At 38.1% G+C, this 27,722-nt stretch overlaps 1 protein-coding gene across 1 annotated transcript; it reads right to left on the bottom strand.

The window, feature by feature from the left end:
• Elovl4 (ELOVL fatty acid elongase 4) lies at positions 1-27,057 on the bottom strand. The gene is made up of 6 exons (XM_033756674.1): positions 27,012-27,057; positions 10,070-10,257; positions 8,592-8,672; positions 5,658-5,829; positions 4,255-4,382; positions 1-2,134 (listed from the first exon to the last, which is right to left on the bottom strand). The coding sequence occupies exons 1-6, from the start codon at positions 27,040-27,042 to the stop codon at positions 1,859-1,861; spliced, it is 876 nt and encodes a 291-aa protein (XP_033612565.1). The 5' UTR covers positions 27,043-27,057; the 3' UTR covers positions 1-1,858.
• Positions 27,058-27,722: the final 665 nt, after the last annotated feature.

Genomic DNA, 27,722 nt, shown 5'->3' on the forward strand with positions numbered 1-27,722 from the left:
CAGTGGTATATTTATTGTGCTGAAAATGAATAGCTCTTGGGAAGCAGTACAGAATGTTCACAAAGATTTACAAATCTCTAGTCATCACACACTGAGGAGCAAGAACAAAAGTGTAGAATCCTCTGACTAAACCATTGCGTGTGGTACAATTTTCTGTAATTCTCATGACTGCATGCCTTTCAGGGAAAAGTATGAAATTTTAATGCACAATAAATATTTTATAGTTTACAAAATATTCTGAAATACTTTGTACAAACAGCATACATCCTACACGTGCAGTTCTGACAAAGTGGGAATATACTTGGAAATAGTCATGCTATCTTCGTCACATTTTCTCTTTCTATAATGATCCCTCTGTGACATCTCCCTAACAAACTAACCCATCTAATAAAACACTTTACATGTTCTCGTTCCCTGTTTCCAGTTGCTCATTTTTGTTACATGAAATACTTCATTTGTAAATAGCAAATTTAACTTGACTGTTCTGACTACTCTTTTATTCATTTTGTTTTAACAATTAACATCTTATAACGTCAAGCTCTGAATTTAACAATCCTTAGCACCAAGGAGTCAAGCATATTGCACCAAAATGAGTTTACATTTCATTATCTAGTTAATAAATAAAATTTTGCAACTTAGTCACAAGAGAAATATCACTCCCCAAATTAAACATGTTGAAAGAGGAGGACAGTTTCACAGAAATGTTTGGTGTATGCTATTTGTAAAAAAGCCAAAAACTAAGTAGATTCAAAAATTAAAATTAAAATTTACAGAAGACTCCTTGATTTTTTAATTAAATTTATTTAATTTTAAATGTTCTTTACAGCAGAAGAGGTAGGCATTATTTCCACATATGAAAAAAAATCAGTAACAGCCGCAAATCAAAACAAGGCAAGCCTGGTAAAATCAACATACTTTCTTCTAACAGCACACAAATGAAACCATCTGATGATGTTACTAATAAAGACAAGAGTTATTTCATGTTTTAATCAGAAAAACCTTAATTTTCATAATACATTTCTGCTAGAAAGAGGAATATTAAAAGGCTGCCTTTTCATCACAAAAATTGTCTCCTAGAGTGATTTGTGCTGTGAATCATGATGACCGTGGGGTCACTACACAGAGTTGTACTGTAATTCTTTCCTATTTCACCCACACCATCATCATCAAGCCTCTAAGATTCTACAGAGATGAGCACATTTTTAAAAATTTAATTACAACCAAAACTATATATTCTGAATAGAAATGGAGAGATTTGACCATTTGGTCAACAGATGAATTCAAATGTGCAAATTTTAATGTATCGCACTTTCAGCTTTGGATAAGAAAATGTAAGGTAATGGATTTTAATCAGTTAAGTAATTGGTAATGTGATCAAAAAATTAATGAAAGCCAGGGATTTAGCTCAGTGGTCCCAACGCCTGCCTCGCAAGCTCAAGGTCCTGAGTTCTATCCCTGGTACCAAAAAAACAAAATAAAAAAATTCATGAAGACCGTGCATGTCTGATCATCAGCCTTTAATTCAGACTGAAGGATGGGCACGCATAAGAGACATTCGAACTTTCACTTGATAGGTGAGTGGATATGAACAGAGGGAGAATCTCCAAAGTCACAATATGATTGCTTTGGTCTGACAACATCAAGGTTAATAAAAAAATGGTTTAAAATAAAAACTTCATAAATAAAACATCTGGGTACTGTAGTTAACACTTGACTCAGTCTAAAGGTTACTAGTACATGAAACACATTTTCCTTTTCTCCCCACCCCAAACCCTCCTCTCCTTCTTCTGTTTGCCCTGAAATTTTATATGACATAGGAGTTTCCTTACTGTCAACAACAGTTAAGGCCCAGTTCAATTTACTCTCCTTTTGCTTTTCCATTTTTCATATTTTTTCCATTTTCTACCACTGGCTGTTTTTCTGATTTGTTCACACCATTTGCTGAAATACCATTCATGGCTGTTTTTCCAGTTTTTGGCTTCTTAGGCTCATTGTATGTCCGTGCGTAGAAGTTGAGAAAGAGAAATATGAAGCTGATTGCATAGGCAATCAGGGCCCAGTGCATCCATTTGGGGAAAGGGCAATCAGTGTAGAGAGACAGTGCTGTGTGCCCAATGGTCACATGGAATTGGACCTGAAAAAAAATTTTATCTGAACAGTGAGCAACTTTCAATAACAACATCAGAATATTCTATACTTAGTTATGATACAGATAGACCCAAATTCTACCACACAGTTCACAAAATTTAAAAGTTGTCTGGTTGCACCTCATTCAAATGCCATCTGCTCAGCAAGGGCTTCCTCATGACTTCAGTGGCCTTTCGATCCCTTAAGCATGAGGCGGAGCATGCATGTGTGTATGTGTGTGTGTGTGTGCACGCGCGTGTGTGTGCATGCGTGTGTGTGATAAAGTTTAACTATCTGAAAGTTGTCTTTTGTATCTGTTGACTTCTTCATTATCTATCTTTCCTTTAGAATATAACTCCAGAAGGCAGAGGTCTTGCTCAGTGATGATTCCTGAGCCCTGGGCCATCACATAGTGGGGACTCTTTGAATATTTGTTGACCAATGCTGTCTGAAGAGTTTGGTAAAGCAGTGAGATGACAATTTTGCTTTCCTCTCATATTTTAGATAGAATATTTTCTGCCAAACTGTCAGCAAGGAAGTACATACACTTTAAAATTGAACTTTCCAAAATGGTTTATTATTTACTTCCTACAGACAGTAGACAGGCAAACTTCTCTCTGAATGAACACTACTCTTTAATGTTCTGATAAAACTTAGTATATATTTGAGAATAAGTGCAAAAAGAATTATTTTTATTTTAAAAGTTCATAAAAGGAGAAAAGCTAAAAGTGAGATGCTTAAAATAATAAAATAGCTATAATTTATGATGTATAATAAATAAATGAATGCTTTATGCTATAAGAATTATAAATTCTATGGTATTAACAAGGATTAACTTTTTATAAAATTAACTTACATTACTAGACATTGTGAGAATTTCTACCTTAGAAATACAAATTTAAAATCTCATTTGAAATGGGCAACCATAATTTCTTTTTTAGGAAAAGCATTATCAATGTTATTATATTAAATATTATTAAAATAATTTATTCCATTTAAGTCAGAAATTTATATTTTAAAACTTTTACAATTTCCCATGGCAAAAATCCAAACTTTAAGAAATTTTGGTTTCACAATGGTTCTTAGAACTGCACCGCCAAAATGGGTATGGTCAGGGTGTGGTCAGGAAAGAGCCAGGCAGATGCCAGCAAAACGGACCTCAGTTCATTCACGTGATTTTGTTCATTTCTTCATTTTCTTTGGACTATTCACTAATTACTGAGAGAAATGAATTACACAAACTGAATACACAGCTTACACAAACTGGAGGGAGCCTCCTGCACCATTTCAGTCACAAGTGAATCCTTCACACCCAGCATTCCACAAAAGCTGTGTTTCCTGTTTGGCTAGTCATCTGATTAGCAACTTAAAGCAGAAAAAGATAGTATTTCCAAATGTGATTCCACTGATAAAATTGCATACACTATGATTATGGCAAATTATGATAAATTCTGAGGCTTGGAGATTAACTACCAGTTGGTTTTGGATTTTGAGATTGATTAAAGGCCAGCTCAAGACATCCAGCTAGGATGAGGTGCTGAAAACTGTCTGGTCTGAAGACTCGAGCTCTTTCTCATGTGAAAAAACCTAGCTCTGCTCTTTATGGACAGTGTTTAGGCAATAAAGTAAGTTAGCTAGTCTCTCTTCCCTTCCTTCACTCTGCCCTTCCTTGGCTCTGTGTCTCCTTTTCAACCTTATATTCTAAGTGTATCGGCTCTGTTAACAGAAACTTTGAAAGTGGAATTTTAAAAAAGTTAAGCCAGGACAAGATGAAGATAATAGAGTTTTATGTTAAAAAAAATCACTCAAAAAAGTGTCGTGATTTTTCTAGTTACACATGAATCTATGTACTTTCTGATGTGCCAAGACCTTTAACCATCATTCCATGGATACTTTAATTGGGGGTGAGTGCTGGGACTAGTCTTTCAAGGACCCTATAAAAGCAAATAGCTGTGGTCAGGAAACCTATGAACAGGTATATAAGAACTGAGCAGTCTGTTTCAATGCTACAGCTGGAGGATGTTAATTTTATAATGGGAAGTGTCTAAAATGATTTAGATGTTACATTAATAAAATGCAAACACTGCAAATATTTCACTGAAGAAATTTCAGAAGCATTTAACTCACCAGCTGCAACATGGTCAGGTACCGTTTCCACCAGAGATACTTCTGAATCCACGGGCCAAATGCAGTTAACCCGTAGTATGAGTACATAATCACGTGGATAAAGGAATTCATCTGAGCTCCAAAAAATGCTTTAGAAAAGCAAGAAAATTGTAAGATGAAGAAAATGTTACTAGACAAGAAACTACTGAGATTTTAAAAAGTGAGTCCGTATTATTTCATAACACTTAATCCTAAGAACAGATGAAGACACAAAGTAGTTCTAAGGAAAACACTTCTCAACTTTAAGCTAGATATTTTAAAAGTTTAGATCTGAGCCTTTACCACGTAAGTAAACATGTGACACTCAGATGCAAAGGGCTTTCAAAGCGGTAAGCTCTCAAATGGGACACTCTGGTGGGCTACACGGGACCTCATATACTTTTAATTCTACTGCTCTTGGGAGAGAAAAGTTATGGCACATCTAAATGTTTTTAGGAAATATGCAAATGGTGCATCATTTTTATTACGCATCCCAATGTACATTATCAACAAACTACTATTTATTTCTTAGGTTTCTACATAGTTTAAAAATATGACAGCACTGTTCATATAGAACAATCTATTTAGTACCTATAAATCTAAAGAGATATTCCAGTTAGTCTAAAACAATAGTATTCTTTCAGAATATTAGTTAAGTCAAAGTACAGACATAATAATAATGAACTTTGCTGTAAAGCAATTAAAAGGGTCAGACCAGACATAAGTTTTCTATTTAAAATTATAGTTTAAATGTATTTTTAACTGGGTCCCCAATACTCATGTGTCAGTGTAAATTCCCAATTTGCCTATTTCCCTATGACAACAAAAAGTGGGAAGTGAGCTGTACTGTGAGGACTTGGACCTTGGAAACTCATCAGGGGAATAGTTTGCTTCTAGCACGACTATTTGAATTGTTCTTAGTCTACAGGCATTTGAAAAGACTGAAGGCAAATCTCAGCCAACTGAGTTCAGGTCCTCTCTAACACTAAGTATAATACATATAGTTTCATTTATATAAGAACCAACAAGATCATTTAAGGTCTATATTAACACAGAAGTGAGCCCCATGCTTGGACTGAAGATTTCATCCAAGGAGCAGTGCCTTGGGATCCTTTGAAATGTAACTATTAGAACTATCCCCCATGCAAATACTAATCTGCACATTTGGACCTAGGTTATACTCGTCTCCGTTTAGATACCAAAGTAGTCACAGAGAAGCTAAAGCTTTGCTTTCTTCAAATTTTTTAAAAAGTGAAATGAACATGGAGATGATTAACTAAGAAAGCTGGTTAAAAGACAGGCCAAGTCAAATTCCCAGGCTTCTAGTACTTTCTACTTAACACACTGTACATAACGTAATCCAGATACACTCCTAAAATGCTTACCTTGTCCCCCTGCAACCCATTTAATTCCAATCCACCACAGTGTGAACATGGTGCAGTGATGATACACATGCAAGAAAGAAACTTGGTTGTTTTTCTTCCTCAGGATAAAAAATACTGTGTCTAAATACTCAACTCCTTTAGATACAAAATACCACCACAAAGCAGCAGCTATCTGTGATAAGGAAGGAAACGCACGTTATAAACACCAAAATGACACACTCATTGTTAATAAATCCAAAATACAGTACACAAAACACTCCAGACATAGAATCATGTGTGTCTAGGTAGGTCCCCCTCATCTATGGACAGAAAGGGAAATGAATGAATCCAAAGCGTCTCCACTCAGTGCCAATGATTGAGAGAAAAGTTAGTTACATAGGTGGATGCCACACAGTGTCAAACTGTGGACTAAAGATTCACACTGCTATGCCTTTCAATTTGGTAGAGAAACAAAAATGCTTACTTTGTAAAGATACCTCAGGTGTTCATGTAGAGACTAAACAATACGTCTGATGAATTTACAGTAAATTTATACAGCAACTGGCCTCAGTGTCTTACTTCAACATTTATAACAAAGTAAATATCAAATCATAGCTATTTGTATCAGGTAGTAAAGTCCTTCAAATGATAAAATGAACAAACAAAAGCAAAAGGTTACTTTCTAGGTTATAAATATAACCCTGTTTACATACATAAGTCTTTTCCCTTCCTGGGATCTAATTAAGGCACCAGATGGTGCAGAAAGATTACACTCACTACATGCTGAGATTAAGGATCCAGTAAGAGATGACCTTTGTGTGTGTGTGTGTGTGTGTGTGTGTGTATGTGTGTGTGTGTGTGTGCAGTATAAAATATTTCATAAGAATCTTACTATAACAGTAATTGAAATATTTTTTCTATCAAATATTCTGTGACCTACATAAAATAATAGTATATAACAAATCTATTTATAGATGTGTGTTAAGAGTCTTAACACATTCATTCATAGAATGAAGGTCCCTTCCTCATTTTGAGCCTGCACAGTGGATGTTCTAAGTTTCTGGGTTTATTAAGAGTCTACACATTCATTCATAGAATGAAGGTCCCTTCCTCATTTTGAGCCTGCACAGTGGATGTTCTAAGTTTCTGGGTTTTGCTTTAGAAAAGAGAAATTAGTATCTGTCTGCTTATTTGTTTGTTTGTGGCTCAGATACTGAACACAGAGCATGGAGCATGCTATGCAAATAACACCGAGCCCGCCCTTGGCTTTATTCTCAATTCTACAACTGGGCAACAATTCAGTCCATAAAACAGAATAAAAGTCCCCAGGTTATAATTTTAAAACATGGAGGTAGAGGAAAGAGAAAGACCAAAATAAAAAATAAGTCATGCATTTATAATTTTCTTGAGAATAATTTGCTGAATTGGTTAGGACAATGTTGAAAGTGACCAAATTGGTTGAAAATAGGCCTGAACAGGCTTGGACAACCAACATTATAGTTAACATTTGTATTATGTTTAGTGCTATAAAATAAGGTAACCATAATCATTTGGGCATAGTACATTTTATCTAGAATGAAAGACATATGTCCTATCTTTCCTCCATTTCAGCCTCAAACTAGCCACAATTTCCCCATAATAATAAATAATCTTCCTTAGTGTTAAACTGCATTAGATCCCTTGGATTAGTCAGAAAATGGATATTTCTTAGCTACATAATAATGAATACAAGAATGTCTCCTATGAGCACAATATTCATTCTACAGCAGCCCCTATTACAGAAGGGAGGGGAGGGACAAGAAGACTCCTAATACAATCTGCCACAAATCTCAGGTTCTTTCTCCCCCTGGATTACAATTCTCACAGTAGCTTGTTTTTTTCACTTAAAATGTTGGAGGTAGTTCTGTAATTAACAGAGTGTTAACTGTGAATCTTTATCCTGGAAATATTAATACATTGCCTTCTCCAAGCATACTCTCAGCAAAAAGCAAGTCAGGCACCTCTCCTACCCCTCTTCCATAAACAAGCAAGAGGCTGGCTCTCCACTGAGGAGACTTTTCCCTAACCAGCAAATCTAATCAAGTGGCCTTCCGAATTCTCTCAGTCACACCACCAGCTTCATCTCCCTCCTGACCACTGCCCACCACCGTCCTGCCCTTGCTCTAAGGAGGGAGACACCTCACTATCTCCCCACCTGTGTCCCGTGTCCTCCGGGTTGCACATTAACACATATGCAGTACATACGTGCTGAACTAAGAAAAACAACATGACACCCCAAGGGGTGACTTTTCATTTCTATAAACCTTCTAGTAGGGAAATGAAGACATGTACAAAAATAGTACATTAAAGGAATTTGGTCCGGGCCTTAATGAGTAGTGATATTTACACTGTCTAAATGCCAGGCCAAAAAGCTATTTTTCTCAATGAAAGATACTACATACTATATTACTGCTACATGTTTTACGTATAACATCTAACATATACAACACATGTATGTTTTATATTATATACAATTTTTCATAGGAACCACAGTGTACAAGAGCAGTTCACTAAATAATTAATAAGGTAAGATAATGTGTTGTTTCTGTCACTTAATTTAAACGGTAGTTTTACTAATGTAATTGGAAAAAAATTATACTATTAGTGGTTTATTTTTCCACAAACTTAATAAAGACCAAATTTATGTATTACAAGGTATGTGTGCTTAATACCTTAAATCCTATGTAGTTCATAAAATATTTGCTTTTCCTCAGATTTTTCTTAACAAATGAATCAGACTGTCTGTCTTAATAAATTTCTATTCTTGACCAAAAGTAACAAAAATATAAAATATTTTTACATAAAACATAGAATTTTTTAAAGTACTACTTTCTAATAATCCAATATATATTCACTCATATACCACTAGATAAAAGAACATATTGGACCAATGAACAGTGTTTGTAATGTACTTACCCTGACTTCATTAACATTATTAGAATAATCCACAGTCTGGCATATATAGCTATATCCTGCATTATATGATCCCATGAATAACTGGAAAAAAGGGAATAATATTTGGAGAAAAGTTTTAGTAGATAAAACATTAAAAACGCTAAATTCAACACGTATCCTTTCAAATTATTTTAAGAGCAATATTTTCTGAAAAAAATACAAATTCACTAAACATTTAAAGCATGGGGATTTCTAAAAGTTACTGTGTATCACTTCTTTTATAATTAGCTATAAAAGTCAAATTAAAAATTAAATTAAAAATCAAATTTAATCTTTAGTCCAGAGACATTGACTCTATTTCGTAGCTGTGTTCCAGACCCAAGAGCCGATCTGCTTAACTGGTTTCTAGTCTTGAGGCTGTGTGGGGCATATCCAGCAGTTAAGTAAAGGTATCTAAAGAAGGTTTTTGTGAAGCTGAGATTTTACAGGCTAAGATGTCAAAAGAAGAAAGGTTTATTTTGTTCTTGTTTTTGTTTTTAGTTTTTCTTTTTGGTACTGGGAATCCAACTCAGGACCTCACCCCTGCCAGGTAGGTGCTGCGCCACTGAGCTACATACATCCCTGATACCAGAAAGTTTGTCTTAAAGAAAAGTTACTATTAGTTTTCCTAGCACCACTAGTCAGTTCTCTGCGATCACACTGAATGTGAATAAATCTCTTAGGAAACATATTCCTGCTACTCTTACAATGTGAAAACTGGAGTCAATCTAAACTCCAAGATTTTTTTTTCAACTGTCATGAAGAATGTGTTGGTGTCCAGAAAATTACATGACAGTAGCAATAGTTGTCTGAGCTATTTAACAGTTAACTCACTTTAGTTTCAAAATTATCTAATAGGATTTTACTTGAAATCATAATAATTAGACTGCAGATGTTTCGGGCTATTGAGGTGTTTAAAGGAATAAGTACGGTTCCAAAACTTATCTACGTGGTAACTGTAGTCAAGACTCATGTTTTCCTTTTCCATTGAAAGCACTGAAATTGGGGCTTACGTCTACATATTTTGATCAGTTACCAAACCTGAAACTGATGAACAAGCATTTTAAATAGATAATGGCTACTGTCTACTGAGTATTTAATATGTAGCAAACACCGTGAAAAAATTCTCAATGAACTCTGATGTTCACCTTGGATGGTAGCTATTTTCCTTGTTTTAGAGATGGGAATAATGAAGCTAAGAAACACTAACTTCCAAAGTCATGTCAGAACAGCTAGTAAGAGTTATTATAGAATCCATTCTTAGATGCAAAGTTCCATTTTAAACTATTCCATACTTTCAGATTACTGCTATTGGAATCCAAAGATTACAAATGTTAAGAATTTACTTTCAGAGTAATAGTTATCTCAGGGTACAGGACTACAAAATGATGGTTTAGCACACTCATTTTTTAACTTCCACCGACCCTTGTGAAATATCACAGAGACCTTAATAAACCTACCTCTCTGAAGATAAAAAGGTTAAGCAAAACCATCCCGAAGTTATACAGAATCAGCACAAAGCGCATCTGAAAGGGCTCCCGGTCCTTCATCCACTTCGGCCCCAGCCACACGAACAGGAGGTAAAGTGTGCTGATGCTGAGCGTGGGCCACGGGGACTGCATGAGGGGCCAGTTCTCCACACGCTTATCTACAGAGACAATTACCCAGAACTCACCACGCAGTACTCGTCCTACAAAGGCACTTGTTAGCAATTAAAATGTTTTAAATTAAAACATTTAACTTTTCATTTCCTTATTTGGCCAAATACAGGTCACTGTCTCATGAGTCTTGACAAAAACATATTATATAAAAACCAAAGAAAAAAGACTGATTTCTGAAGGTAGCTTTTGAAATTCATTTGACTACTTATGATACACATTTTATAAAGCATCTAAAAACAAAGACGAGAAATGAAGTACACTATAAGCTTAAGATGAAGAGTTAATGAATGACTTCACAGACCAAAAATAAATATTTTAGGGAAACAAGAGTCTTCCATGTCAAATACATCAAATTTATTAGTGCAGTTTGGAAGATGCTCTCTATGTCCAACCCTAGTGCAAGTAAGAACTAGGTGGCAAGCCAGATGTTATGGTGCATGCCTGTCAGCACTATGGGAGGCTGAGGCAGGAGGGCTGCAAGTTCAAGCCCCACCTGGGAAACAGCAAGATCCTATCTCAAGAAAAGGCAGAAGGGAGGGCAGCTCAGTGCAAAGGCCCTGTGTTCATTCCCCAGTACCATTTAAAAAATAATAATTAGACTGAAGATGTTTCGGGCTATGGAGGTGCTTACAGGAATAAGTACAGTTCCATAACTTACCTACATGGTAACTGTAGTCAAGACTCATGTTTTCCTTTTCCATTGAAAGCACGTACTATTTTACTATCCATGTACAGCCTTTTTGTGTTTTTCCCTAAAGCTGTAAATCTTATAATTTACACACATGTAAATATATACAACATTTATCATATAAAATGCATTCATTGTCCATAATACTCATACATGCAACACTGAAACAATTTTATAATAGTTTCTTGCCACAAGTAAAACATTTCCAAGACAAGCATAATACAAGATTAACAAAAACTCGTATTTTAATACATAAAATTATCAATTTTTATATTTCCAAAAGCAAACAGAGCTGGGGATTTAACTCAGTGGTGCCACCACCTGCCTCCTCACAAGCACAAGGTCTCAAGTTCGATCCCTGGTACCAAAAAAAAATAAAATGATGAAATAAAAGCTAGACAGCATTTGACTTGTGAGTCTAATGTCCATTTTATTCTTGGCAATGTAAAATATTTTGTTCTATTTAGAAAAAGATAATGTGTTTCTAAAAATAAAGGAAAATATGTCTTTTAGCCTGTAACTAGAATCCAGCCTAAATGAATTTAACAAAAATTACAATAAAACCCTATTTAAACTATGTTGTTCACAAAGGTTCCTTATGCAAAATGGTTTTGGATTAGATAACTAACTACTAAAATATATTAAGTTACATTAATCTGTTTCCATATACTACCAATAAAAACAAAAATACAACATATAAAACACAATGTTTAATCAAATTATCTCCACACCCAGGAAGTGCATGATTATTATAGTGTCAATGAAATCAAGGTTGTTATAAGATGAGATAGTGACCTGAAAGAAAAACAAAACAAAACAAAAACCCGATTTGATTTCATAATTTATAAAGGTCTACTATTCATGGAGATTGTGGTTATAACTCTCAAATTAAGCATATTTCAGAGTTTAAAATAAACGAAAGTATCTGAAAGACGGGAGAAATAGTAAACTCAGAAGGAGGAGGTGACTTAAAGGATGGTGTGGCTGACTTTGGTTAAAGCCACTACTGTTTATCAGTGATCATTCACTTTTTAACTAACATTTAGTCTTCCTGCTATATGTTCTGCATCTGTGGCCATATCTTCCCACACCCTGCCACCTGTAAACACAGGCCTTATCTACTTAGGTCCTGGTTGCCGTAGGCAGACCTCTAAAGACAAATTCCCTGTTCTGGATCACAGAGGAACTACTGTGATGTCTTGTTCTCCACCAATGCCGAGGCAAAAACCCTCACATCATTTGCATCAGGCTGCTTCAAAGAGCAACAGTATTTGTTATTGGGAATAAGATTATCCCAAAGGAAGAAGATGAATTCATGTGTAAGATCTTAATTTCTTACCACACACAGAACTTACTGAATTCAAAGACAATTCTGACCAGCAAGTAGCAAAAAATTGCAGAAGTTCGAAAATTCACCAGAAATTACAAGAAAATAAAAACGTTCATTCTTTTTGATGTACAATGTGGTATACTGTATCAGTGTCTTGTTAAGCAAAAAAAAAATTTAGAGAGCTATCAGAGGGAGACAAGGAAAGAGACAACAGGGAAAACCTGAAAATCTTACACATGGAACCCTAGGGAAAGCCACCAGAAGTGCTGAAAGGAAGAGGGGACGAACGGGAGTTGCAGAGGAATTGGAGAAAGCCCCAAGACTCTTCCTTGCAGGGTGCACAGCAGCTGAGCTTCAGCGCTGGCCCTGACACTGTGCCAGGACCTTAAGGCACAACCTCACTTCACTCCCTTCTCCTCTAATTCCCTCAGGTTTCTTTTAAATTTCGGGAAAGCATTAGTTTTTGTTTTGTTTTGTTTTGTTTTTTTCAGCTTTAATTGAGTTTATTGGTACATTTTAGGGATACAGTACAGTTACATTCATTGTTGGGATCTTGAACCTCTACATGACAGGTCTTGGTTCTCACTTTTTCCCCTTGTCCCTGCCCTCCCTTCACCCCCTCCTCCATTAGTTTTTAACATAATAAGAAGAACGGATTGAAGGTGAGGAAAACTGGACCAGCGATACTTGCCCTGGTAGGGCAGCCCAATGCTTGTGGCCAGAGCACCCACACACACTTCTGTCCCATTCTGCCCTGTGGCCTTTCTGTGAACCGCAGCCTCCCTGAGTCAGGGACTGAGCCATGTCCTCCTGTATGACAAGGCTTATCAAGGTGCCTACACACTTACTGGATGGAAAAATTAAGAATAAATATTCTTCACATTAGTCCTTCATTCTCTGTCCTTTCTGTCAAATCCAACAGCACATACACCAATGCTTAAGTGTCCAGCAACCCTTTCCCTCAGCTCCTCATGGACCCTCCTCTGTCAGCACAACTTTAACCTAAAGTCTACAGTACTTCTCCCAGGACTCCGGGAGTGCTCTGTGAGGCTACACTGCATGTCCCCAACTCTCTGCACACTCCAGAGGAGAAAAGCCACGCCCTCCTTCTTTGCCAACAATGCAAGTCATGTGCTCATTCGGCAGCAACTTAACCCCTATTTTCAGCTTTATAAAAGGCCACAAGTCCCACCACCCCTTTCTCAAATCAGTCCTTCTAGTTCATAGGGGTCAGCTAGTGCTCAAGACTCCACCTCCATTACTATGGAAGCAGAAGTGAGCCACAGGAGAACAGCTCCCACCCGAAGAGCTGCACGAAGTTTCCCAATGTCTTTACAATATTACTATATAAGCTGGATGTGTTATTTGCAATGTTTTCTTGAGTGAATCTGACGAGATTTAAATTTTCTACGTTTTGTTATATGTTCCCTTTTCCAATAAAAAGAACTGAGTGTGTCGCAGCAATTCTAGAGTATCCGGCAGGCCTGGTCCAAGGTCCTGAATGCTCTGGAAGCCACCACCACATGTGGTAGGGTGAGGATGAAACAAACATGTCTAGCTGGGGAAAGACAAAAGGGATTCATCAAATATTAAGAATTTGAAAGAGATCTGACTTATTCTCTCTCTTCAGAGGCCAGAATTAGAAAATATGAGAAGTTACAGGGAAGTTCTCCTACATTCAGAGAATTTCTAACTACTGGGTCTTTCCTTCAGAACACAGAAGAACTGTCTCTTTTAGTAACAGGTATCCTATCCTAGTTGTAAATTAAGATAAACCTAAAGCCAAATAGTACACAGCACATCAAACTCTAGGGTAAATGACTTGACTTTAATTATGAGACTTACACATTCCCCTTAATTAACCCTCTCAGATGGTTTAAGGAGTTAACACTCAGAAATAGTTTCCACCGAGTATATTTTGACTGTTTCATAAAGTTCATAGTAAAAAAGATAGACTAACACATTTACAAAGATTAATTTTGTGCCTCTAAATATAGATAGAATTTTATCTGTAGTAAAAGGCCATATAATAGGTGCCCAACTGTATTTGTCAAAGTTTGTGATCTGCTGACTAAGAGGAGTCAGTGGTCTGTGTGAATACTGGACTTCACAGTGAAGGTGGTTCGTTCTGGAATGCTCGCCACCAGCACAAATGTACTCCTGAGCCAATTTGCATCATAAGATGGCACAGCACTGAAGTGAGACAACTTCACCCCTTTGGAGCTACATGGTCCGTGACTGGTTATTTGGTCCCTGGCCTCTCAAAGCTTATCACCTTATCTACCAGAAAGAGCAGGATGAGTACAAAGTTGGAGGACAGTGGTAGAACAGGAAAGGGGACAAGTCAGGCTTCAAGAGCAGATATTGGATCTGCTTCTCAAAGAAGAGAAATGTGCCAAGCAGACAGAGATACAGGCCTTTGTTTGTAGGGGCAGAATTACAAAAGCTCCTTTAGCAAGAACAACTACAGATACTCAAATGAGAATTATCTCAATACTCAGAACTGAATAAACCAATAGACCAGAAACAAGAAATCAAAATGCTTATTCTGGAAACCAAGCAGAGCCCTGGTAGAGGATATATACAAAGGAAAAGGACCAGAAGTAACTGGTGATTCCTTAGGGGTCATATAACCTACAATAAGGCAAGAAGAGGCAAGGATCCATCAAGTAGATAACGGGGAGATATAACAGTGGAAGCTGTGAGAGATGGGCTGGAAGGAGAAAGGAATACGCCAAAAGTAAGGAAAACTGGACTGTGGTTTTCAAACACCTGTCTATTGCTGGACTGCCCACTTAGGAATCACTGGCCTGTTAGAACATGGGTTCCAAGGCCACAGCCCCGATTTACCCAATAAGCATCTCTGCTGGTGGAGCTCAGCACATGATCTCGATCTGAGATCCCTGCTGTTCTGACATACAGCCAGACTCGGAGAACTCTGTGATTCAAGACAGGGCAGAAGCTGGGCTCAGAGGGTCTGCACTGCACTGGACAAGACAGGGAGATAGATACAAGGGCAGCAAGGGTGACATATAGACCTGGCAATGGTTATGAAGGCAAGAGGTCAAAGCAAAAGTTCGGGATTACTCCCAGATTTCTGGCCTAGCTAGTAGCACAGAAACAGAATGGCCCAGGACAGTGTTAGTTAGGGAAATGGAGCAGATCTGGGAGGAAATGATCACGTGAATGCTGCCATCTCCAGTGTAAGTGCTCCTGGGACTTGAGTGGAGGTGTCAGTGGGATCTGGGGCCACAGAGGAAGAACTGTCAGGACAGCCCACACCCCGAAGAGTCACTGACCACACGCCTCACAGCGGTGTCTGGGGTCGCCAGGGAGAGCGCGTAGTGAGAAAAGAGTGAGAAAGGTGGGCTTGGAGAACTCTGAGGGAGAGTAGGTGAAGGGGCAGCAGATGCATCCCAGCTGCAGGAAGACGGGATGCACACAGACCAGGAGAGCCCAGGCAGGAACCAGAGCCCATGGCAGTCAGAGGTTCTGTGCTTTCTTTGCTAGTCTTTGCTTTTAAAGAGGAAATAACTGGTGGGATTACACGAGGTGCAGTGTGTGACAGCCCCCCACCAAGGGACACCACGAAGGCAGGCAGGCGGCTTGGGCCACGCTGGTCTTTCCCTGATCCGAATCTGCACGCAAGTGACTCCTACATCAGGAATAATGCAAGCTGCTCCCTCACTGTCTTTCAGGCCTGACCTTGAGTTTTCTAGATTCTAAACACGGACTCTTAAATCACACTACCAGCGTTAGAAGCCGCACAAGCCCCAGGGGTTACCTGGTGCCTCGGGCCTCACGGATGGTAACAGGGTTGTAAGAGGGCGTGTGCAGTGTCGAACATGGAGTAAGAGCACGCTGTCATCCTCATTATTACTAGCAAGAGTCAGGCCCTGAACTCCATCCTCTTCGAGAGAAACGTTAAGCCAAAGTAAAGAAAAATTCGCATTAATAATAAAATGCAGAGAGTTCAGACCAAGGCCAGAACGTTTTATAACTTATATACTGAGGAGACAAAATGGTTTATTCAATATTATAAAATACTTAAGATATTCATATACTTAAAAATATTAATTGAAGCTTTAAATTTTTAAAAGACTTTTCAAAAGATAATGTAAAACAGATTTACTTTGTTTTTGGCTGAGACAGTCTCATGAGGTAGTTCAGGCTGGCCTTGAACTCACTATGCAGCCCAGGCTAGCCTCAAACTTGCAGTGATCCCCTTCCCTCAGCCTCCTGAGTTCTGGGATTACACGCATGTGCTATCACACCCAACTTAAAAAACAAAGCTTACCAAGAATAAAATACTTGTAATTCAATAGTTTTAAGTAGCCAAAGTAATGTCTACATATGTACAAACCAGTATATTTAATACTTACAACACATTATTACTCTGTGTATTAAAGAAACTTTTTTTTTTTTTTGGTACCAGGGATTGAACTCAGCCTTGAGCTTGCAAGGCAGGCCACCAAACCGCTGAGCTAAATTCCCGGCCCCTTAAAGCACCTTCTTTAAAGCCTCTCACCTACTTTTTGTGAAACACTGATTTATTTTAAAGTTTTAATGGCTTAATATTTTCACCAGTCAAAATGAACTTTCCCCACTAAGTAGTCTAATCTAGTAAAGTTCTAGAAAAAAATTTATAAAATTTGAATTTTTTAGAAAACATTCAAATTCCTGGAGGAAGTGAAGATAAGGAACCAAGATTACAGTAATAAATAATCTAATGCATGAGACAACTTACAGAACCGAGGCAGGTTGGTACAGGGCCAAGAGACAAGACTAAGAACAGAATTTCAGCTCCAGCTGTTGCTGTCTAGCCCCAGAACAATGAACCTGAAACTCTCTCCCATTTGTCATGTGTAAAATGGCCTTGATAATAATATTATCCCAAGCCTTGCCTTTTGGATTCAGGCAAAATTAACATTTATTGATCAATATAATATGGCTCTTGAAGATATACAAAGTTTCTGTTAGGCCAAAACACAACAAAATACTCTATTAAAAATACATCTCACTGTTTTGTTTTTAAAATAATATGTTAAGTATATTATGTGGTCCATGCACCAGAAGAAAATTATCACCTGCAACCTTCAAAGAAATGCAGAACTACAAAGTCAGAATATGCATTTTAATAAGATCACAAGGTGATACACACATTAAAGTATAAAAAGCATTGTTCTAGTCTACTCAGAAATACAAGCTTAATGTGTAATCAAATTATAAAATAAAACTGTGTTCCTAGATTCTACCTGAATAAGCCAGCCACTTCTTTCTCTTCTAATAGCATCTACACCTATTTAATCTACCATAAACAAAAGAAAACTGCAAGTCTCATAACAGCTCTACACAAGTAACTTCAATGGTATATTGAAGACATCAAGAAGTGTGTATACTTAATATTCTCTAAAATTCTCCATCTTTCTTTACTAAGTTAAAACCAGTAACTGCAAGTCAACTACTTTTTATTTTTTATGCATAGTAGTCTCCAATAATACACTAAGTGATATTGTTAAAAATCCATTTTCTCTTACTAAATACAAATAGAAGTTATCCATTGATATGACATCATACTGTACATTAAAAGCACCCTTAAAAAAAACTGTGAGCCACTTTCTGAAGGAGGCAGTCAATGTCTTCTACTTAATGCCATGAGGGCTGTGGCTGTGTTCCTTGCTGTACAACTGTCATCAGGAAGAGAGTAAGATTTCTTGGAAGGCTGAGGCAGGAGATCCCAGATTTAAGGCCACTCAGGGTAACTTAGCAAAACCCTATTTCAAAATTAAAATTAAAAAGGCGTAGGGGGCCAGGGATGTAGCTCAGTGGTTCCAGCACCTGCCTCGCAAACACAAGGGCCCAAGTTCAATCTCCTGTACCCCAAAAAAGTGGGGGATGTAGCTTAACATTCTTAGCTTCCTAACACTGAAAAAAAAGTCTGAAAAATACCTATGAAATGGAGTAGACTGCATATCACCTGAAGGCCTCTTGTAAGTTTCTTTCTAGAATTTGATGACCAATATATTCTTCAAGCCAAGTAAGAGCTTTTGTTCAATGAATTTGAAAGGCAGAAGAAATAGGGAAAGCTCTTCAAACACTGGACCAAGTAAGACAGGCAACGATGACCTGAGAAATATTCTAGAAATCCACACCTATCTCAATGGGGCAGGTCAAGGACAGTTGGGTCAGTTTCCTATTAAGCAGAGGAACCTTATACTCTAAGCCGGGACACTCGAAAGAGGATGGAACAGTATGTAGCTTAATATTTAGGAAGGAGGGAAGGGAGAACAGCTTCACCAGCAAAGTGTCTTACAGTAGAGGGAGCAGGGTAGCCTGAGAGTTCAGTATGGATTCGAATTCAGACAAGAGAGCAAAGATGTTTATCTAACTCAACTGCATAATAGTCATTCGAGAGAGCAAAAGAATGATAAAAGGAGTGAAAAAGCAGAGGGAAGAGGAATTCTGGTTATGAATTTCCTTGAACAGGGATGATAATAAAAGTTAAAAAGGAGAAAAATGATAAAATTTTCCAATATTAAGCAGAAAATATGGATGAACTTGAAAGCTGCAAAGGAGAAAAAGCAGTAAGGCTGAGTAGCATGAATCCATGTGTGACTGAAAATGATAGCTGCTTGCTCTGTTTTAACTTGGAAAGTTAACTAACAGATGGGTAGGATCCAGAGAAAGTTGGATTATTTACTGGAATATAAGGGTAACAATGGCCCTACCATAGAGAATATGAAGATTAAACGTGATCATAAATACAGAGCACTAGATATAGTACCTGACCCTTAGCGTCCATGAACACTGAATATTTAAGTGCATTTCTTCATCTATAGATGGTTAAATACCTAACTTAATGGGATTAAACATAAGGTGGGCTGGGGATTTAGCTCAGTAGTTCTGCTGCCTGCCTCGCAAGTACAAGGTCCCGAGTTCAATCCCTAGTACAAAAAAAAAAAGATTAAACATAGGTGTCTAAAATGGATGGCTACAGGACTGTAAGCCGTAACAGGTCTATGTAGAAGCACTACAGTACAGATAGCAGCAAGCATCACACACAGATGACATGAATTCATGACAAAACTGACATACTTATTCATGACAGCCAGTTCACAGGGGAAAGGGAAACATGCTCACTGGGGAAACACATATTGAGGAGGAGATTTAACAAAGAATGGTGGCTCGCATCTTGGAAGCCAAGATCAGAATAAGGTAAGCAGTTTCCCTGTTTCACATTTTCCTAGGCTTCTCAGAAAAAGTAATTATCAACTTTCTCCTTGTATTAATCTGGGAGCTCCAAGTCCAACCATCTATTTAGTACTACCAATAATCTCAAAGCTTTAAGAAACAGTGCCAGGCATGGTAGCACACACCTGTGATCTCAACTACTCAAGACATTGAGGCAGGAAGGCCACAAGTTCGAAGCCAGCCTGGGCAACTCAGCAACTCAAAAAATAAGAAAAAGGGCTGGGGAGATAGCTCTGTGATTCATCCAAGGTACTGCCAGGATGGGACTGAGGGCAGGGGAGAAAAGGGGAGGGGAGAAGGGAAAGAGGGAGGAAGAAAGGAAATTGAAATGGTGATTTCCTTTAGTAAAAGACTAATGATACTGTGTGTTGTCCGTGTGTTTGTGTCTGTATGCATTAATGGGAACTTAGGCTAAAATCTTCTGTTGGGCTTAACAGTTCTGTCCTGAACTTATTATTCTTTCACTAATAATGACAGTTTTTAGTTCTTCTATTATGTAATTTGGTGAACACTTTAATAACTTACTTTGAATACATTTTTTATGGTCCTACCACTCCATCATACTGAAGTCAATTTCATCTTCTCAGGTAAATGGCACATCTCATCTATTATATGTATATTCATACATTTCAGTATATAAATTTATAAAAGTTAATATCACTCTTTAGTTTAATGTAATATACCAGCCCTTACAGCAGCTTTGAGCATTTTAGATGTTTTTCTTTATATCATCTCTGTCGGTATCAAGACATTGTTCATATTTAGTATTCTAAGTAGTACTACTATGTAGGTAAGACAGCTGCATTTTTTTTAAAAAGTAATCATAGAGATGCATGTATCAGAGACTTGACTGCTTCTTGCCTGCCTGCCCAGTGTGATGGGGAGACAGGAGCACAGGGCCAGATACAAAATGACCTGTCCATACCCATTTTTTCTCTGTGACCATATGCAAGTTAACTTTCATAAACCTCAGGGACCTCTAACCACGTGGAAATAACAACCCTTCTAGCCTAGTTCCCAGGATTGTTATTAAACTGTAACACAAAATACAAAGACAACCACTGTCTTCCTTGTTATTTGCTTTCTATCTAGGAGGATTTTTTTTTTTTTTTTGAAGTCTGCATCATCTGTGAACAGGATACTTCGCAAGTAAATACATTTGTATTCTCTTTAGAAAGTCATTTTACCTTAAAATGAAAAAAATAAAAGAATCAACTCTTTTACCATTGGACACTGAAAAAGGATCAACCCTAGAGGTGTTACTGTTAACTTTATGATACATCGAATTTTTAAATTGCAGGAAATAACATCAAATTTACTATCTTCATCTTTTTTAAAAGTGTTTTCACAATGTTGTGTTACCAATTTCCACAAAAATTTTCTCTCTCAAAAGTAAAACTTCATTCCCCTGAACAATAATGTGCCAGTGCAGTTTTCTTTCTCTCTCCAGCTCCTGGCAATCGCTATTCTACTTTCTTTTTCCGTGACTTTAGAAAGCCCACGGAAGGGGAGTCACATATATTTATCTGTTTGTGTCTGGCCTATTTCACTCAGCATTACGTCCTCAAGGTTCACCAATACACAGCGTACCAAGAATGGCAACATTCCATAAAAAATGACAAAAGACTTGAAAAATTAATATACTGATTAGTTGAGAAACCTGAGAACCATTTAGTTTGTTCCCCCTTACTGTAAGACCTACATACTCGTAGCAATTTAAAAAATTAAATCCATGTTTCCAAACTTGTCAGAAATGATCAAATATAAAGTGCTTATAATTGAAAATCTTTTATAATATCACAAAATATTACAAGTTTCTATAGGAAAAACTAGCAACCAAGGAAGATTCATTTTAGGTTAGTGGCTAACTCTTTTAGAAAACGGGAGAATTCACTAAAGTGGCCTTCAACTGTATTTTCTTATGGTACATGTAGAAATAAGAGACCCAAAGGAACGCTAGCAACTTGCCCAAGATCACATCCTAAGCCATCCTCAGAAGCTGTACATCACACAATAAATGTAGTATATCAATGAGATAACTTCATACTCTTTGCTATCACTTGTTTTTGACAAATAGTTAACTCTGATTATTCAAGGAGTACTGAGACAATTAAACAGGTATAGTGATGTAGCAACCAACAAAGTGCATTTCAAAGCAGGTTCTTCAACCACCTATACAACTTGTTCCATTATCCCTCTACCTCTTTCAGTGGAAAACATAAGATAAAGCAAAAAAAAAAAAAAAAAAACAAAAAAAAAAAACACTAAACACAGTACAAATCTTACTATTTGATAAATGATGACAACAATTTTCTTGGTAAGTAAACTACTGTTCAGAAGGTTTCTTAATTAAAGAGCAATGTGTATTTACTTGAGATTACTATACTATTCAAATAAAGAAAGTGACATCTGTGTCCAGAATTTTGCAGTCAAGGAAGACCTTAGTGATTGCCTAATTCTACCTCCTAACTTTACAAGCAACATAAATTAAATTGTCCAAAGTCTTGCCGCTAATTAGCAGGAGCCCCAGGACAAAAGCCTTAGTCCTTTAAGTCCCAGTTCCAAGTTCTCTGTGTGCACCATACCCTGCTGCTCCCCTCACTTCCATGCACATCACCGTCACGTCCACATAGACAGTGAAAGGAAGAATGACTTTTGTTCTTGTTGCTGTTGCTGTTGTTGTTTTGTTTTCTGAGACAGGGTCTCGCTATTAATTCAGGCTGGACTTGAACTGGCTAAGTAGCTCAGGCTGGCCTCAAACTCATGGCAATCCTCCTGCCTCAGCTTCTCAAGTGCTGGGATTACAGGCGTGCACCACCATGCCTGGCAAATATATGATTTTATATTCCTCTTTCACGCTATTAAATGATTTAATAGTTTGATTCATTGTTAGCCAGTATCAATTAAATTTATGAGAAACTAATAAAAACTATTTTAAAACTTTCTATAATTTAATGTGAACTAGAGTTTTATTAGTATTTATTAACCATAAAAATCACTACTCAAAATCATGCTAGATTAAAGAAAATCATCTCAAATAACAAATCGACATATCAAATCAACAAAAATGTGTGATGCTCCCTAGTGTTGGAGAGAAAAAATATAAAGAAGTGTAAACAGTCATGAAGATGTAAACCATTGAGAACTAAGCCACAGAGGGCAAGGCACAAAGAAACAGATGAGTAATTGCTAAAGGAAGTGAGTTCGTGTCAAGGAGCCAGCTGTTCCGGCCTACACGGATGGTCAGGAGGGGTTTTGTGAAGTGTAAGAGTGCTAGAGAAGCAAACAAGGGAAGCGTTGCTAAAGGTAAAGTGCGTGGTGTAATGAGAAGCACAGGTGCACATGCACACATCTACCTACAGACCTGTGAGTTAGCCAATGTGGCATGTTTCTTCCCCTATCTTTCCTAAAGTCCAAACCCTTATGATTGTTTAAAAATATTCTCTGGTACAGTACTTTCTTATTCTAGGGGGAGATAAGACAAGAGCATCTTGATTTGCACAGGCAAAATATCCTAAGAATGAGAAGGAAGAAAGAGGGATCTGCTATACAATCCTTCTCTGTGTTAAGATATAACCTAATTCAAAGAAAGTGGCTCAATAAATGGAAAGTAATACTTATGTTAATAATGTTAAATTATTCACAGATAACATCGTATGACTTGAGAAAATAGTTTTATTTTAAAAGGATGATGAAGCACTTTGTGGCTCCTATGATCACAAAAACATTGTCTGAAATCTGTATAATTCTTAAAACTGTCCCCTTTGGCCAAAGAATCTAACTACATAAAGTAATCCTGAGAATCTGCATTTGTGTTTAACCTTCTGGAATTCCATCTGCAGTAGGATGCTCTTGCAAAATGGTGTCGTGGGGTAGACGACCTGAGGGTCAGCCATGAAAGTCCAGGAATCTGCTGCCTCAAATCCGACTGTGGTGAAGGAAAAATCCAGACCAACCAAACAGACCTCAAAGAGTGCTGTCCTCCCAGAGGTTTCAGGGATGTTAAGAGACAAGACCTTACTGAGAACAATGACCAAGGGAGATCTAATGTTAGAAGCTGGTAATCTATGAATGTATTTTTAATCAGTTGCCCAAAATTTTAAAATGTCTTTTCTCAAAGAAATTAAAATGGTAACTGGGTTCTCACGAGAAGCCAAACAAACAAAACCTATTTTAGGCAATGAAAAACTATACATCAAATGTGATAAGCAATAAAAGTAATAGAAACATGCTGTACAGTGTCTAAAAATATATGCTTCTCTGGGGCCTCATATTCCCTAAGATAAACCTGCTTCTACTCCTGCTTATTAGAGCTGATTTAAATGTCCACTCCCACATCTATCCAGAGTGACTCACTGGCCCTTACATTCCCAGTTTCCCTGGTTTCACTAAGTGTCCCCTCTGTCTTTAACACCTTAATCTACCTGTCCAAAGATTCTCTAAAAAGTTCCCATCCACTCATTCAAGGATGGGAACAAAGAACCTATGGGAAAACAGCTGAAACAGTCTAAAAGAGAAGTTGTCTGTGCCTTTCACAATTTCAGGCTGAGGTGCAGGTGGAGAAGCAGAGGTAAGAAGAGCAGGGAAGAGCAGGGACCTCCCTTAGACCCAGCAAGGCCTCACTCTGACAATCACAGACCCTTCAGACCATGATGCTGAGGAAGGGAAAGGCAGTGACCCCTCCCTGGTGACCACGTGTCTTCCTCCTCCATAACGGAGATCTGTGCTTTCACACAGCAAATGAATGGGGGAAGAAGGAAAGATCACAGAAGCCTGGCTTCCAAATTCCACCACCATTTTGTAGGAGCCTTCTCTCCTATCACACTCATCCCTTCTCACTTCTGCTCCCTGGGTCCCAGAGCCCAGCTAGGCTGACTTTTCACATTCTAACTTCAACTATCACACAGACACAAAATTTTAGCCAAATGTTGGGTACTGTGTCTTTGAACAGAGGGATAATGCCCGCCACCCAAACCAACACACATGTGCACCCAGACCTCATGGACAAGGCCTATTTAAAACCATGTACTTAAAAGATAAGGTGGCTGAGGGGCTACTGGGCTTTCCTTTGGGTAACCTGTTATTAGTTCTATGGTGTGTCTGTGCTGAATGTTGGGTATTCAGACAGGTATCAACAAACACTAAAAGGACAGTAAATGAAAGAAACACAGAATACAACTAATTGGATATTTACAGACTGGGGAATATTTAGATCCACCAGTTTTTAAACATTATATACAACTTTCCTTAATTGGATATACCTTTGAGGCTATGATTCCCCAACCCAATGATTTTAATGTGCTCATAAAGTGAAAGAACAGAAGAAATAACAGTGACATCAAAGTATCTACTCCAAAGCCAAAGATGGGGTAAACTCCATCAGTGTATGCTTTCTTCTAATATAAAACAGCATTGACTTCCTTGCCTCAAATATCTAAACAAATAATACAGGGAAGTGGAAAATTATTTTTATTGTTTTTCCCAAATACAGCTCTTCAGATGTTTCAATTCTAATGTATGAGTGTTAATGGTTTACCTAAAGTAACATTTTCAATGTGAACACTCTAAAGACCGCATTCTGTATTTGCCAGATATGTGCCTTTGAAAAGTCCAGTTTTATTAAGTAGTGCCTCCAGATGTAACAACTCAAAATGACACTTTTCAGAAAATGTTTTCCCTAGGGCAAAAATCTCTTCAACCATCAAATATACTCTACAAATCTTAAACAATTCCTAGTATGACAGTCTAAAGCAGATGTATTTTATTTGCACTTGAAACAATAATGGGAAGACCTATTTCATGAACTAATAAAAGGGAAAGAAAGAACGTTCTGACAGTTCAAGTAATGAAGGCACTCAAGGAGTAGAGGCCTTTCTCACTCCTCCTGAATAATGTGCAACTTTTCATCACCCTCATCCCTATTTCTCATGACCATCTTTCCCTCCCATTTTTATTTCCCTCTTTCCAAACATCCGATTCACCAACTTTTCTTCAACCCTACTCTTCTAACCTGAAGTCCCCTTACCCATATTTTCATGAATTATGCTAAGAAGAAGAGATGCCCCTGGAATCAGGAGAGTGTGGCTGAGCTGAGCTGAAGGAACATGCAAGCACAGAAAGGAAGAGTGCAGAAAGGTGCCCCCTTGGGCTGCGCACATGAGTTCTGCCTAAACCTGCAGTAAGAACAGACCGCAGGCACAGAGCTTCTTGGCTGAGTAGGAAATTCAGTACCTCTGCCTAAGATTTCAGAAGCCAAGAAAGCAGTCTCAGGTTTCCTAAGTGGACAGTCATCAGCATGGAGGAAAACCTTCCCTCCACCTGCTAGTGAGGTCACATTCCAGCGGCTGCTCTGCTTCTGTCTTGGCCCACATCCAAGGTGCCTAGCAAACTTTCGCATGAGGAAATTGTCAAAACTTCCCTAATCCATTCGTGGTCTTTTTTTTTTTTTTTCTAACACTAATGTCATTAGAAAGGAATTAGTCACCATGGAAAGGAGTACTCCAGGGCTCTGATGTAGCTCAGTGGTAGAGTAATTGTCGAGGAATTGCAAGGCCCTGGGTTCAATCCTCAGTTCTGACCTTCCAAAATAAAAGTTTAAAGCCAGGCGTGGTGGTACATGCCTTTAATCCCAGCACTTGGGAGACTGAGACAGGAGGATTGCTGTGTGAGACCTGTCTGGGCTACATAGTGAGTTCCAAGTCAGTCTCAACTACATAGTGAGACCCTGACTCAAAAAAACCAAAAAGCAAAAATAATAAAGAGTTTAAAAGTCTCAAAAGTAAATAAGTGTATTCTATCTCAGTTTTTCTTTCTCTGACTAGAGAGGTGAGAAAGCTTCAGGAGATGAAGGGAACAAGTCTGAGAACTCCTAGGTGTGGCTCTGGCTACCAGGGCACAATGTCTAACTCCAAGTATGCAAAGCACAACTACTAGCCAAAGAACCTGTCTGATACTCAGCTCTGCGAAATTGTGTAATGAGAGACTCTGACGCAATGCTCAAAGAAGCAAAATCACAGAGATGAAAGAATACATCCTCCCCACTTTTTGCAGGTGCACTACAACATCCTAAGTACAACAGCACACTGAAGAAAGATTTAAAGAAGAAACATTCCATTACAAATTGCCTTCTACGGCCTACGATTTAGATGAGTGGTTCCACTGCATACCTTGCAAGCGCAAGGACCCGAGTCCAACCCCCGGTACCAAAAAGAAGACAAAAACAAAAAACACCATTGTCTTTTAGCCACCTTCAGATGTTATGTTCCAGTGCCAAATTTGAGATCTCCTGAAAAATAGCACATTTCCTAAAGGAGTTAATGTGGCATCAATGTAAAACCCATTTTACTCACACAAAAATAACTACACAGTGTTTTCTTGTCCACAAAATATACCCTATGTGGATACTAGCTTAACGCAATAACCACTCTCTCACTTAATAAACAACAACAGACACAAAAACGATAGAAACATACTTTCATTTCTAAGGAAGGCGAGCAGAATCATAACCTTAAATGTTAACTTCTTCCACGGCTGGGTCCTAAAGTCGGACTGAAAAAAGACTAGAAAATTTTATCCAGGATCACTTCTAAAATCCTTTACCACGAGCATTTCGAGATTTCAAGAACTTCTTGAAGCATTCGCAGCAAAGCCAAAGAAGAAAGGGTAAAATGCAACAATGTATATAACATCCCAAAGGCTTCTGCTAGAAAAGCCATACAGATCAAGCAAATGACAGCTCTGCTCAATAAACTGAATAAAGGAAAAGTTTGCTGATTTAAGAAACCTGTACCTATGTAGGCTTTCTGACAGCCTCTAGGTGCTGCTGTGGAGACCCCTTCAGAAAGACTTCCCTTTTCTTCCCGTGTTCTAACCTCCCCCTCCCGCGGCTGCACTGCAGTGCGCAAAGCCTTGACAACCTCCGCCAGAGCTGGGGCTGGAACAGGCTCAGAAACTAACGTCCTTCGGGAGCCAGGCAGAGCTGTTTTCCTTTCCAGTCCACATGAATACCAGGGATGGATGAGCTCGATAGGGGAAAACAGTAGCGGGGTTTTGTCCAAGCCACCGGTCGGCTGCAGAAAGCCAGCTCCTCGAGGACCCTCCTCCCACCCCAGTGCCTCCGCGCACCCAACATCGCTGCGGGCTAAAGGCGATCCGCGCGGGGTGCCGGCGTGGGGGGCGCAGGC

This window comes from Fukomys damarensis, unplaced genomic scaffold, assembly GCF_012274545.1.
Source record: "Fukomys damarensis isolate Sample0158 unplaced genomic scaffold, DMR_v1.0_HiC HiC_scaffold_27, whole genome shotgun sequence".
NCBI classification, from domain to species: Eukaryota; Metazoa; Chordata; class Mammalia; order Rodentia; family Bathyergidae; genus Fukomys; species Fukomys damarensis.

What these genes read in the sequence shown, in the direction of transcription:
- Elovl4 (XM_033756674.1), bottom strand. Translation starts at nt 27,042, where the DNA reads ATGATTCTGCTCGCCTTCCTTAGAAATGAAA. An exon ending in ACCTTTTTATCTTCAGAGAG is followed by an intron (nt 8,673 to 10,069) that starts GTAGGTTTATTA and finishes CCTTTTTTCCAG; the next exon opens with TTATTCATGGGATCATATAA. An exon ending in ACCTGACCATGTTGCAGCTG is followed by an intron (nt 2,135 to 4,254) that starts GTGAGTTAAATG and finishes ATTTTTTTTCAG; the next exon opens with GTCCAATTCCATGTGACCAT.